The sequence below is a fragment of the Scardinius erythrophthalmus genome, assembly GCF_964197995.2.
Source record: "Scardinius erythrophthalmus genome assembly, chromosome: 11".
In the NCBI taxonomy this organism is placed as follows: Eukaryota; Metazoa; Chordata; class Actinopteri; order Cypriniformes; family Leuciscidae; genus Scardinius; species Scardinius erythrophthalmus.
The window spans coordinates 27383516-27397866 of NC_138231.1; the positions used below are offsets into that span (position 1 = coordinate 27383516).

The following is a 14351-nucleotide window of genomic DNA, read 5'->3' on the forward strand; positions in this document are numbered from 1 at the left end:
CTATTGAAAGTTATTTAATAAATCTTGTTTTCTTTTAGAATCATCTTCGTCTTCCTTGGAAAAGCGTTATAGCCTCATTTAAAGAACCTCATTCTGGCCACATCAGAAAAATAATCAGCCGTTGGTCAATCAATATTATTACATACAAATTCGAAATTATGGCATATTAAGTGACAATTATGAGATGAAATGTCAACATTACGAGATAAAAATTCAATATGACATAAGTCGAATTTAGACTTCCCATAAGTCATAATTGACTTTTCTCAATTAACATTATTTGTAATTATGTTTTTTCTCTCTCGTAATTTCTACATTTATGTGATAATTAGGACTTTTTATCTCAAAATGATGACTTAATGTGTCATTATTTCGAATTTATGAGATGAAGTCATAATTATGAGAGAAAATCTAAATTATGAGATAAATCATAACTAAATAAAAAATATATTTTATGTTAGAATTATGACATCTCATAATTTCACCTTAATGTCATGACTATTTATATCATAATTTTGACTTTTTATCTCATAGTGACATTAGTCAGTATATCATAATTTCACATTTCAGTTTTCTGTTTGTGTAATAATTATGACTTTATATGTTATAATTATGACTTACCAAATTATTATTTTTTCTTATGTGGCAGAAATGGGCTTCCATACTCCCTATTTCTGTTTTGAGTTCCAGACTGTCAGTCTGTGAGTTAGTGTTGGAGATTTATTTGACTTTTTTAAGTGAACTTAAAGGTTTGGAACTATTTTTTTTTTATTTTTTTTTTTTGGTGGAGCACAAATAGACAAAGTGATCGGCGATATGGAGTCTAAAACATATGTTAGTATAAACCTCTTGTTTATTGAACTGTTTGTTTAAAAACAATATCACACTTAAAATCATGTGGAATTACTGAACCCTAGTCATACCCTCCAAGATTGCTTACAAGAATTACCTGATTGGTTGTATTGGTAGGTCTCTTTATATGGCAGAATATGAACTTTAGCACCACTGGGAATGGTAGGTAAATCTCCATTGATCCTTATGTTAAATGTCAAGTGGTTGAATGAATCCAGTCCTTTAGCCTCTTGAATAATGGTAAGACGCTGGCCTTGTGGGCTGAAAACCAGTTCTGCCCAATGAAAAAACTCAGCACCTGAAGAAAATGTGTTTTTACTCAGTAGAGTGACATGACATCTGTAAAAATATTATGTAATGGAGCTTCAGATTAGAAAAAAACAAACAAAAAACAACAAAAACAATAATACCAGTTATGCTGAAGCCATTTGGATGGTTTTGGAGCTCAAGAGCAAACAGCCAGCCAAATATGGAGACCAGCGGGCTCACAACCATCAGAGCCCAACCTGCCTGAGCTGGGACAGGACTGATGGAGATGTACACGCGTCCTTCTCCCACCACAGCAAAGCCATGGATGTCCACATTGTTTAGCTGAGCTTTAGAGTCTCCGACAGAAACACTTCCACTCAGCTTTCCACTTAAAGGCTGAGAAATACCTGTAAAAACAATCGTATCTTCCACTTTTGTATAGATGGTATCATAGTCATAAGAAATGATATGAAAAGAACATACTAAACTCACCCATGGGTAAACATTGTCTGCCACTCCCATAGTAACCAGAACGACAATGACAGCATGGACCAGTTGCATAGTCTGTGCAGTAACCATCCTGGGAGCAGAATTTCAAGTGCATGCCACACATTTTGGTTCCATTATTTGAACTAGCGTGTAGTAGTTCTTGGTTTGGTTTTAATGGCTGTTGGACCAGTGAAGCTGGGGTGTCCATTTGGGCCCCAGAAGTAGATTTATCTGCAGCTGTGTTTGATTCTTCTGTAATGTAGAAATCTTCATCTGTGGTGTTGCGCAAGCTACCAAAACCAGAATCAGACTTGGAGACTGAAGCAGGAACTACCTTCTGGAATGGGAAGCGGCTGGTTCCGATGTGGAAAATCCACAGTCCATTTAACCCGGTGTTCCCTGCCCTGAGAGTTGCATAGGTAATTTACCATTAGGTTCAGTTTGTTAACACTGTTATTAGCATGAGTTAACAATGAACAGTTCTTTTACAGCATGTATGGTAACACTTTACAGTAAGGTCTCATTTGTTAACAGCTAATGCATTAAATGGGACCTATTATGCTCTTTTTCAAAGTCTTGATTTTGTTTTTGCTGTCTACTAGAATAGGTTTTCATGCCTGAATGTTAAAACAACTGTCTCAGGTAACGACTGTAACCCAATGTCCCTGAGAAGGGAACGAGACGCTGCGTCGATGACGCCTTGGGAACGCCTCCGCGTGATTACGTCTAAAGCACGTATGTCAACTAGTCCAATGGAAAGAGTGAATGTCACAGGCGGTGACGTCATGACCAGGAAAGGATAAAAGTACATCCGGTGCAACCGGCATTAGCTTCGAGAGCCGAAGCAAAGTCAATCACAGGGATTCAGGAAGTATGTCAGGGCGACGTAGTGTCTCGTTCCCTTCTCAGGGAACTAGGATTACAATCGTAACCTGAGACGTTCCCTTTCGAGGGAACTCGCGCTGCGTTGATGACGCCTTGGGAACGAGAATACTCAATACGCCATACTTACAATTGCCTGTATGTGAAACTGTCTGCAATCTAAGTATAAAGCACATGAGACCCTGGGGCAGCGTCCAGGTTCAGGCTATAAAACCTCACAAATGTGAGCAGTGAGGACCACCCGGCTGCATCACAAACCCCTGGCTTTAGAAGCCACCATATTCCTAGGAGCTCTGACCACCAAAGGACACGGCTGGCCAGATGACTCATAGGCAAGAGAGATAGTAGTAACTATCCACTTGCTGAATGTCTGCTTAGAGGCTGGAAGACCCTTCTTAGGTGATCCAAAGCAGACAAACAACTGATATGATTTTCTCCACGGGACACCCCTGTGGACATAATTATCCAGTGCTCGCAGAAGCAAACGGAGGAGGACAGAAAGCCTGCAGCACAATAGGCCTCGGAATATTGGTCGGCACCTTAGGGACGCATCCCTGTTTAGGGTATAAGAATGCCTTGACCATCCCGGGTGCAAACTCAAAGCAGGTGGGAGAAACCGAAAGGGCCTGAAGGTCTCCGACTCTTTTGAGGGACGAAATAGCTAGAAGAAAGATGGTCTTGAATGTCAGAAATTTTTCTTAAACCGACTCTAGGGGCTCGAAAGGAGCACCTGACAGGCCTTCCAAAACTATTGCCAGGTCCCAAGCTGGCACCCTAGTGCGAGTTGCAGGCCTCAGCCTCAAGGTGCCACAAAGGGAACTTATGATCAGGGGGTCTCAACCCAATGATGTACTACCCACCGGGGCAAGCCGCCACGTAGACTTTTAAGGTGGATGGGCATAAACCTGATGCAAAGCAATCTTGTAGAAACTTGAGTACTGTACTAACTGAACAGTTAACTGGATCCTTCTGATGCTGGTGACACCAAGAAGTGAACACTCTCCACTTTAGTGCATATAATTTCTTCGTAGCTGGAGCTCTAGAGCTTAGGATGGTCTCAACAATCTCAGTTTAGAGACCACTCTCTATGAGTTGGGCCCCCTCAGAGGCCAAACCGATAGTTTCCAAATCTCTGGCCGGGGGTGAAATATTGTGCCCCCTGCCTGAGACAGAAGGTCTCTCCTGATCGGGATCTCCAAGGGAGGGCCGTCGAGGAGATGAATTAGGTCCGCAAACCAAATTCGACTCAGCCAGCATGGTGCTACGATGGGCAGGGGGAAATGCGTACAGACGTAGCCTCGGCCTGAGTGAGGGAAAACCATAATGGACAGTGTGTCGTGTACTGAGACATGAACAGATCCACTTCTGCTTGGCCGTAAGCTTCCCATATTTGCTCCACCACCTCGGGGTGGAGTCTCCAATCCCCTGGCCTCAGCCCCTGCCTCGACAGGATGTCTGCTCCTATATTCTGCCCCCCTGGGATATACACTGCACTCAGAGAGAGTATTTTCCCTAGGGACCACAGGAGGATCTGGTGCGCCAGTTTGCAGAGTGGACACGAACGCAGACCCCCCTGACGATTTATGTAAGTGACCACTGATGTGTTGTCTGTACGGACAAGCACATGATGGCCCCTCAGGTCTGGGAGAAAATGTCTCAACGCCTTGAAGACTGCCATAATCTCCAGGCAGTTTATGTGCCAAGAGAGATGATGACTCCTCCACAGACCCTGAGCTGAGCGGCCTTCCATTACCGCTCCCCAGCCGGTGAGGGAAGCATTTGTCGAGATAGCAACTCGATGGCAAAGAGCTCCTAACACCGTACCCTGGGACAGGAACCAATGTTTCCTCCATATAACTGAGGCGCGGATACTCCGCCGCGTGATCTTGATCATACGAAGTGGATTTCCCCTCGGGGAAAACCCTCTGGTCCTCAGCCACCACTGCAAGGGTCTCATGTACAGTAGGCCAAAGGGTATCACATAGGATGCTGCTGCCATGAGGCCTGTTTCACAGTGCGTGACTGGCCCAGCTTCAACTCTTTTGTGTGCCTGTGAGGATAGCAGCTACACGAACGGGCGATAGTGTGGCTTGCATCGTGACTGAATCCAATACCACACCAAGGAAAGCGGTTCTCTGTAGTGGAGAAAGCACACTCTTCTTGGCATTGAGTCTCAACCCTAATTTCTTCATGTTGTAACAGTCACCGCCTGTCACAGGGTTTCTTTTAGTCCAGTTGTGGGTGCTATTTTTTTCCCTAGCCACTAGGGGGATACAAGAGGGCACATGGGGTGAGATAAAACAGGAAGCAGTAGAGTAAGTGCTAAGGCCTATTTGATGCTGTCTCATGGTTGTTTGATTAATGGTTCCCAATCCTGTTTGAGAAACTGTTTGTTTCCTGCTCAAACGTAAGTTTAATTGTTTGTATGAAATGTTTGGGTGAACTAATGTAGAATCTATATAGTTTAATTGATGTATTTGATGTTTTCTTGTAAAGGATTTGTGTGGGATGTAACTATTGCTCATCAGCTGTGGATACTGCTAAGTGTTGATGACCAAACACCCTGCTTATACTACTGAAGCACTCTTCTGACTTGCTTGCTGGGAAAACTTAGGACACACCAAGGTAGTTAAACATCGCATTATCACTACCAACGAGGTACCTGTTCGTAAGAGGGCTTACCGTGTGTCACAAGAAAAACAAGTCTTCATTGAGCAGGAGATTAAGTCGATGGTGGATAAGAAGATCATACGTCCTTCATTTTCTCCTTGGGCTGCTCCTGTCGTATTAGTCCCAAAGAAAGATGGTGGACAACGATTTTGTATTGATTTCAGAGGGCTCAACGCCAAGACGTATTTAGATGGGTATCCAATGCCTCAGATCCATGATATCCTTGAGTCAGTGCATGGAGCTGCATGTTTCAGTACCCTCGATCTTAAAAGTGGATATTGGCAAGTGGAGATGGATCTTGAAAGCATTCATAAAACTGCTTTTGTGACACAGTCAGGATTATATGAATTTTTACGATTACCTTTTGGCCTTAAAAACTCGGCAGCCTCGTTCCAACGTCTTATGGAGTTTGTATTGAAGGATCAGAAAGGAAAAAACTGTTTTGTGTACATTGATGATATTGTAGTGTACTCAAAATCTGAGCAAGAGCATCTTACCCATCTGAGAGAAGTGTTGCAGTGCTTACATAAGGCAGGTTTAACTTTGAATCTTCATAAGTGCAACTTGATGCAGAAGTCATTGAAATTTCTTGGACACATGATTTCCGTTGAAGGAATAAAGACAGATCAAGACAAGGTCAATGCTGTTAACCATTTCCCTGTACCAAAATCTCTGAAGGAAGTGCAACGATTTCTGGGTATGGCAGGCTGGTACCACAGATTTGTTCCAAATTTCTCAGAGAAGGTTGCACCATTACATGCACTGAAAAAGAAAGGAGCTACTTGGATGTGGACAGAAGAATGTCAGAATTCCTTTGAGTTGATTAAGGGTGAGTTGATTAGCGCACCAATCCTCATTGCACCTGACCTGAGTAAACCATTCAAAGTCCAGACAGATGCAAGTGATCTTGGAGTCGGAGCTGTCCTGACCCAGGACATTGAGGGAGTGGAACATGTAGTGGCCTATGCTTCACGTCTGTTAAGAGGAGCTGAAAAGTCTTACTCTGTTTCGGAAAAGGAGTGTTGCGCTGTGGTATGGGCAGTAGAAAAATGGAGGCCTTACTTAGAGGGACGACCATTTGAAGTGATCACCGATCATGCTGCTCTTACCTGGGTCTTCAACCATCCAAAACCTTCATCTCGGTTGATACGCTGGGGCATTCGTCTGCAGGAGTTTGAATTCACTGTCAAGTACAGAAAAGGACAATGTAATATTGTGGCAGATACCCTTTCCCGTGGTTTCGCTGAATCTTCATCACTCTGTCTACTCACTCCGTCTAAATCTAAGGATTCTTCAAATGCCTTTGCAACTTTTCCCATAGAATGGTCAGATATTGACAAAGCCCAACAAGAGGATGCAGAAATTCAAGAACTTATGGCAGAAGTACAATCAACCTCTGTTACAGACCCTAATCGTATACACTATGTTCCGAAAAATGGTTTTCTTTTCAGAAGCCTATCTCACGGGCCTGATGGAGAAAAACTTCAACTTGTCATTCCTACTTCCTTGCGAGCTGAATTTCTGAAATACGCTCACGACAATCCATTAAGTGGACATCTCGGCAGACTCAAGACGTTGCTAAGACTAGTGGACGTATGCTACTGGCCAACGATACGTTCTGATGTATGGAAGCATTGCAAGGAATGCCAGGTATGTCAAAAGTACAAACCAACCGTTTCGAAATTAGCTGGCCATATGCAGTCAACACCGGTAGTGGAACCTGGGCATATGCTGGGGATTGACCTCATGGGGCCATTCCCTAGAAGTCAAAAGCAGAATGAACATCTCCTCGTAGTAGTGGATTACTGCTCAAAATGGGTGGAATTGTTCCCATTGCGAGTGGCTAAAGCTCCGCAAATTTCACGTATTCTGGTGGAAGAAATTTTCACCAGATGGGGTACTCCCAGATACTTGGTGTCTGACCGTGGAACACAATTCACTTCTCAACTCATCAGTTTAATCTGCAAACAGTGGAATGTTATCCAGAAACTCACCACTACTGCTCACCCACAGACCAATTTGACTGAACGAGTTAATCGAACGCTCAAAACTATGATTGCCTCATATGTGCAAGACCATCATCGCCATTGGGACAAGTGGTTAGCCGAATTCCGATTTGCCATCAATACGGCGTGGCAAGAAAGTACTGGCTTCACCCCAGCCGAAGTCATGCTTGGTCGCAAATTGAAGGGACCTATGGAGAGAGCTATTCTGAGACCACCTGACCCAAATAGTCCAGCCTATCCTATCCTGGAAAAGTCAGAAGAACTGATTCGAACTGTGCAAAAGAATGTTGAGAGGGCCCAGAGCAAACAACGCAAGTACTATAATCTTCGAAGGAGACAAGCTCACTTTCAAGTGGGAGACTTAGTATGGGTTCGTACACATCCTCTGTCGCGTGCTGATGACGGTTTTATGGCTAAACTGGCTGCCAAATGGAAAGGTCCTGCGAAAGTGGTTAAATGTCTTGGACCTGTTAACTACTCAATATCATTCATTGAACAGCCAGAGCAGGTAGATTCTTTCCATGTGCAGAATTTGAAACCTTATTTTGGCAATATAGGAACAGTGCTAACATGAGGGGACGGATATGTAACAGTCACCGCCTGTCACAGGGTTTCTTTTAGTCCAGTTGTGGGTGCTATTTTTTTCCCTAGCCACTAGGGGGATACAAGAGGGCACATGGGGTGAGATAAAACAGGAAGCAGTAGAGTAAGTGCTAAGGCCTATTTGATGCTGTCTCATGGTTGTTTGATTAATGGTTCCCAATCCTGTTTGAGAAACTGTTTGTTTCCTGCTCAAACGTAAGTTTAATTGTTTGTATGAAATGTTTGGGTGAACTAATGTAGAATCTATATAGTTTAATTGATGTATTTGATGTTTTCTTGTAAAGGATTTGTGTGGGATGTAACTATTGCTCATCAGCTGTGGATACTGCTAAGTGTTGATGACCAAACACCCTGCTTATACTACTGAAGCACTCTTCTGATTTGCTTGCTGGGAAAACTTACGACTCACCAAACAACTAAGCGTTGGACTACCTTCTAATTCACTATCCACCTTTGCACCTATGTTCAAACTACAGATAAGACTTCATTTTCTGAACTGTTGGGGTTTGTGAGCTTCAGAGGACTGTGTTGGACATTTCGATATGTATATACTAGCTCATGAATGAATTGTATCTTTGTCTACAGGTGTATGTTTTGTGAAATCTTGGGTTTTTGAATAGTGAATGAGTAAAGCTTTATGAAGAAAGAAGCACTACACTTGTTTGTATGAAAGTTTATTTTAGATCTTTTTCAACTGAGACAAATTGAGCATTACCCACAAGGTGACTTCCCTTTTGAAAAGTAACTTGACCAGTGCAAAGAAACTGGGAATGTTACAATGTGAGCGAGGACGACATCTCGATGCCGAACCGCTAACTGCTCTGATTCCGCCAGAATCAGCCAGTCGTCGATATAGTTTAGAATGCACATGTCCTGCAGCCTGAGTGGGGCCAGAGCTGCATCTATGCACTTCGTGAATGTGCGGGGTGATAGAGCTAGACCGAATGGAAGCACCCAATATTGGTATTCTTTGCTCCCGAAAGAAAACCTCAGGAACCTCCTGTGTTGAGGGAGGATGGAGACATGGAAGTATGTGTCCTTTAGATCTATGGTGACAAACAAGTCCTTGGATCTGATCTGAGTCACGATGTGTTTGAGTGTGAGCAACTTGAACTTGAGTTTCTTGACTGCATGATTCATCAGACGACGATGGGACGATATAAAATGGGAAAAATGTGGTTGCATGGCAGACAATCTGTCTTGAGAGTTTAAAAACGCGTGCGTTTAGAAAATTTTGTGCGTAAATTATATTGTTTACAAAGTGGATGCTTTGCAGTTGTTATATATACACAGCAAATATATATATATATACAGTATACACACACACACACACATATATACAGTATATAGTATATATACACAGTATATACAGTATATACACACACACACACACACACACACACACACACACACACACACACACACACACACACACATATGTGTGTGAGTGTGTGTGTGTTAAATGTTCCAGTTTAGATGCTTTCATTGTGATTTTACTGACTGGGTTTACAGAAGTTTATAAAATTGACAAGATGACTTTACTTGGGAACAAAGCAAAGCTTGCCCATTTCCAAATGTAATCGCATGCATCTCTGATGATTATATTGCACGTGTTGAAAAAACAAACATAGATTAAACACACTCGCTACAGATGTGCCCCAAAGCAGAGGCATATAGTGTTGCCAGAGTTTTGTACGTTACGGGAAGAAAACTCAAGATTACAATGGAGAGAATGGAGGCAATGGAGGTTTCAGGGAGTTCAGAAACAGTGAACACTGATATAGAGAACAACTCCCTTTGGAGTGGCTTTGTGCTTTGTAACTTTGCAGACCTTTTTCATTTTAATAATGTATTAGTAAATGTTGAAATGAACATTAATTAAGATAAATAATGCTGTAGAAGTATTTTTCATTGTTAGTTCATGTTAACTACTTTAACAGAGATAACTTATGTTAAAAAAATCTAAACTTAAAGTAAAGCATTTACAACATTTATCACTATAGGTTAATGTTAATTACTACTATATATACACTCACCTAAATGATTATTAGGAACACCATACTAATACTGTGTTTGACCCCCTTTCACCTTCAGAACTGCCTTAATTCTACGTGGCATTGATTCAACAAGGTGCTGAAAGCATTCTTTAGAAATGTTGGCCCATATTGATAGGATAGCATCTTGCTGTTGATGGAGATTTGTGCGATGCACATCCACCACATCCCAAAGATGCTCTATTGGGTTGAGATCTGGTGACTGTGGGGGCCATTTTAGTACAGTGAACTCATTGTCATGTTCAAGAAACCAATTTGAAATGATTCAAGCTTTGTGACATGGTGCATTATCCTGCTGGAAGTAGCCATCAGAGGATGGGTACATGGTGGTCATAAAGGGATGGACATGGTCATAAACAATGCTCAGGTAGGCCGTGGCATTTAAACGATGCCCAATTGGCACTAAGGGACCTAAAGTGTGCCGAGAAAACATCCCCCACACCATTACACCACCACCACCAGCCTGCACAGTGGTAACAAGGCATGATGGATCCATGTTCTCATTCTGTTTACGCCAAATTCTGACTCTACCATCTGAATGTCTCAACAGAAATCGAGACTCATCAGACCAGGCAACATTTTTCCAGTCTTCAACTGTCCAATTTTGGTGAACGTGTGCAAATTGTAGCCTCTTTTTCCTATTTGTAATGGAGATGAGTGGTACCCGGTGGGGTCTTCTGCTGTTGTAGCCCATTCGCCTCAAGGTTGTGCGTGTTGTGGCTTCACAAATGCTTTGCTGCATACCTCGGTTGTAACGAGTGGTTATTTCAGTCAAAGTTGCTCTTCTATCAGCTTGAATCAGTCAGCCCATTCTCCTCTGACCTCTAGCATCAACAAGGCATTTTCGCCCACAGGACTGCCGCATACTGGATGTTTTTCCCTTTTCACACCATTCTTTGTAAACCCTAGAAATGGTTGTGCGTATCCCAGTAACTGAGCAGATTGTGAAATACTCAGACCGGCCCGTCTGGCACCAACAACCATGCCACGCTCAAAATTGCTTAAATCACTTTTCTTTCCCATTCTGACATTCAGTTTGGAGTTCAGGAGATTGTTTTGACCATGTGATTGGTTGATTAGATAATTGCATTAATGAGAAATTGAACAGGTGTTCCTAATAATTCTTTAAGTGAGTGTGTATATATATATATATATATATATATATATATATATATATATATATATATATATATATATATATATATATATATATATATATATATATATATATATATATATATATATATTTACATTTAGTGTAGTAAAAACCTAGTGTCCATAATGAAGAAAAGTATACGTTTAAAATGACTGTGAAAAACTTAAAAAATATTTAAAAATATCATAAAGTTTGGGAGAATTGCACCACATGACATTTTACAACCTGAAGTAACCTTAATTGTCATGTTTAAATAATTTTACTTCAGAAATGTTGTAACTGATTCATACATTTTAGATGTTTTATCATGTTTTATACTTTATTGTATTATCAGTTCAAATGAATTAACAATAAGCAAAAATAAATAAACCTATAATGCAGCATTAAATATGTAATGTTAATGAATTGCAGATATACTTGAAATGGACAAAAAAGGTTTCATGCACTCACTTTTGGAGGTTATTGGTTGTCTCATCAGAGCCAATCAGACTGTAGAACAGCTCTTCTGTGGTAGATGTATCACCTCTACTAAAACCAACCTGACGTTTAGCATGTCCTTTTGACATGTTAGTATAATTGTGACTGATATTTAGCATCTGCTGCTCATCCTCGGGATACAGGAACAAGGCATATGTATCTGATTTATTACCAGCCAACACAACCTGGAAACTGGTTACCTGCATGCAGGTCAGAACAACATAGATAATATTGATAATAGCATTACAAAATCAAAACATTACTTTCTTTGAAACATTTATGTAAAAAGGCGGTAACACTTTATTTTACCGTTTCCTTGTTATATGTATGTGGCGAGCAGGACGAGGCCGAGGGCCGTGAGAGAGCCAGTGGCGTGATTACTGATGAGCGACGCACCGGTCTCTTATCTCTCATGGAGGAGCGGAAGCATAAAGGAGGAGCGACGACAGTGAAGAGCGAGAGAGGACAGGCATGGACTTTTGTTGTGGCTTTTGTGTTTTATTATGTTAAAGCAATCGTCCGTGATGGGCTGCTGTCTTTTACTTTAGTTTTGTTATTGATTTATTTTATGTCATTAAAGTCTTTAAATGTTCGCCGGTTCCATCCTCCTTCTTCCCGGGTTTCGGCACCAGTGTAACGCAGTTTGTTGTTATGGGAAGAAGGAGGCGGAAACCGGCGAACATTTAAAGTATAACTATAAATATAAATAACTATAAATGATGCATAATTACACGCAACTAACCCTAAATTAAACCCCATCCTAACCCTAACCCTATAGTAAGTACATACAGTAGTTAATTATTATTACACAGTACATAAATGCATAAATAACATGGACACATTAAAATAAAGGGATACACTTAAGTACTGAGTAATAATAATTAACTATAGGGTTAGGGTAGGATTAGGTTTTGGTTGAGGGTTAATTTAATCTAATTATGCATAATGTACTGTTATTATACGGCATAACATGTAACATATGTAACAAGAACACTGTAAAATAAAGTGTTACCAAATAAAGTGTAACCAAAAAGGCATGATGAAGGAATACAAAAGACTGTTACACAATGTAAAAATGGTGACTGGAGTAGCCTGTCCTCTTCACATGCAACGTTGTCCCATGTGGCGATGACCGTGTGGCTGGACTTAAATGTAGAACCAGTGAAACCACGCTGCACCATTTCAGAAGCCCAGTTTAATACATCCAATGATTCCTCCACACGGTAAAACACAGATCCTTTCCCATGTCTCGAACTAATGTCTGTCAGGAAAGGTGCTATGGCTGAGAAGCTCAGAGGAAACATGGTTCTTAAATACTGACTCTCTTCAGGAGGAAGCTGAAGGGACAAGAAGCCATTTGTGGCAACCTGAGGAATGGAGAAGATCCCTTTGTGATAACTCAAGACTTATCATATTGTAATAATTGGATGCATTTTAAAATTTTTGCTCATGATTTTGTATGACAACAAATAGCAATTCAATTAATTGTTAAACTTCAGACTCCACATGCTCAATAGATCTGGTTGAATATGCAAAATTCATGCTAAAATAATGGGGAAATAAAACTTTTCTTCTTTTTTTTTTAGAATGTAATGGCAATGAAAATAAAATAGTGTGACTTACATAAAGAACGCTGAACTGCACATTGTAGAACTGTAATGGCTTTTTTAGCGTCAGGGCTTCAGACAGTTCATCATCACCTTCTTGAAGAACTGAATCGCCTTCAGATAATCCAAAAGGGAAAAGTGCGTCCTTTTGAATCGCATTCATGAAATAAACATTTGTAAAAAGTAAAGCAAAAACCCAGCAGTTCTTCATTTCGAGACGAAGCAGCTTCGATCTGGAGCACTTGAATATAATTGTCCCAGAAGAAGTTCATGAGATGTGACCATGTGGTGATTTAAAATGAAAGGATGCCTCAACCACAAACCACATTCAAAATGTCTATGGGAGGGTTTTAGTAGGCGAGTACAAAGCATCATCCAATGCTCATATGTGGTTGAATAGAACAGAATGGATAAAATAATAAAGAGGTTTCTTGCACTTACTTATGGAGAATAGAAAATGATTTTTGCAAACAGACACCTGTTTCAAGAAATGTGTATTTTAAATATTAAATATAAAAAATTACTTTCATTCACAGAAATTAGGATAATTTTCAAAAACGTTATCTAATTCTTGGAACCCTTGGAATCCCCTAACATATTTTATTGGCTTAAAATAAGAGTTTTATATATACTGTATATATATATATATATATATATATATATATATATATATATATATATATATATATATATATATATGTATATATGTATATATATGTATATATGTATATATATGTATATATGTATATATATATGTATATATGTATATATATATATATATATGTATATATATATATATATGTATATATATATATATATGTATATATATATATATATGTATATATATATATATATGTATATATATATATATATATATGTATATATATATATATATATGTATATATATATATATATATGTATATATATATATATATATATATGTATATATATATATATATATGTATATATATATATATATATATATATATATATGTAAAAAAAAAAAAAACAACAAGAAAAACAAAACAAAACAATGGAAGCCAATGGGAACTGAAACTGTTTGGTAACTTACATTCTTCAAAATATCTTCTTCAACAGAGGAAATAAATAGGTTTGGAAAGACATGAGGGTGAGTAAATGATGACTTTTTTTTGGTGAACTACCCTTTAAATGTACAAAGTTCACTATAAAATGTCCTTTATTTACATAAATGAATAAATATAAATTATACAGTCACTGAAAGACAATATTGTTCTGCAGTTGCATCGGTTACTGCACTCGGAATACTGTATGTAGAGCCCATGTA

The 14351-nt window shown here is 39.6% G+C and overlaps 1 protein-coding gene across 1 annotated transcript in view; it reads right to left on the reverse strand.

Annotated features, from left to right (window-relative positions):
* Positions 1–13256, reverse strand: part of nid2b (nidogen 2b (osteonidogen)) — a gene marked incomplete at its 5' end in the record, with an annotated part of 28502 nt that extends 15246 nt beyond the window's left edge. The window contains 6 exons of the mRNA XM_081379478.1: positions 950–1150; positions 1263–1508; positions 1594–1994; positions 11412–11638; positions 12530–12805; positions 13062–13256. Of these exons, the coding sequence (XP_081235604.1) occupies positions 950–1150; positions 1263–1508; positions 1594–1994; positions 11412–11638; positions 12530–12805; positions 13062–13256 (1546 nt within the window). The remainder of the gene's footprint in view (positions 1–949; positions 1151–1262; positions 1509–1593; positions 1995–11411; positions 11639–12529; positions 12806–13061) is intronic.
* Between the last annotated feature and the right edge of the window lie 1095 nt (positions 13257–14351).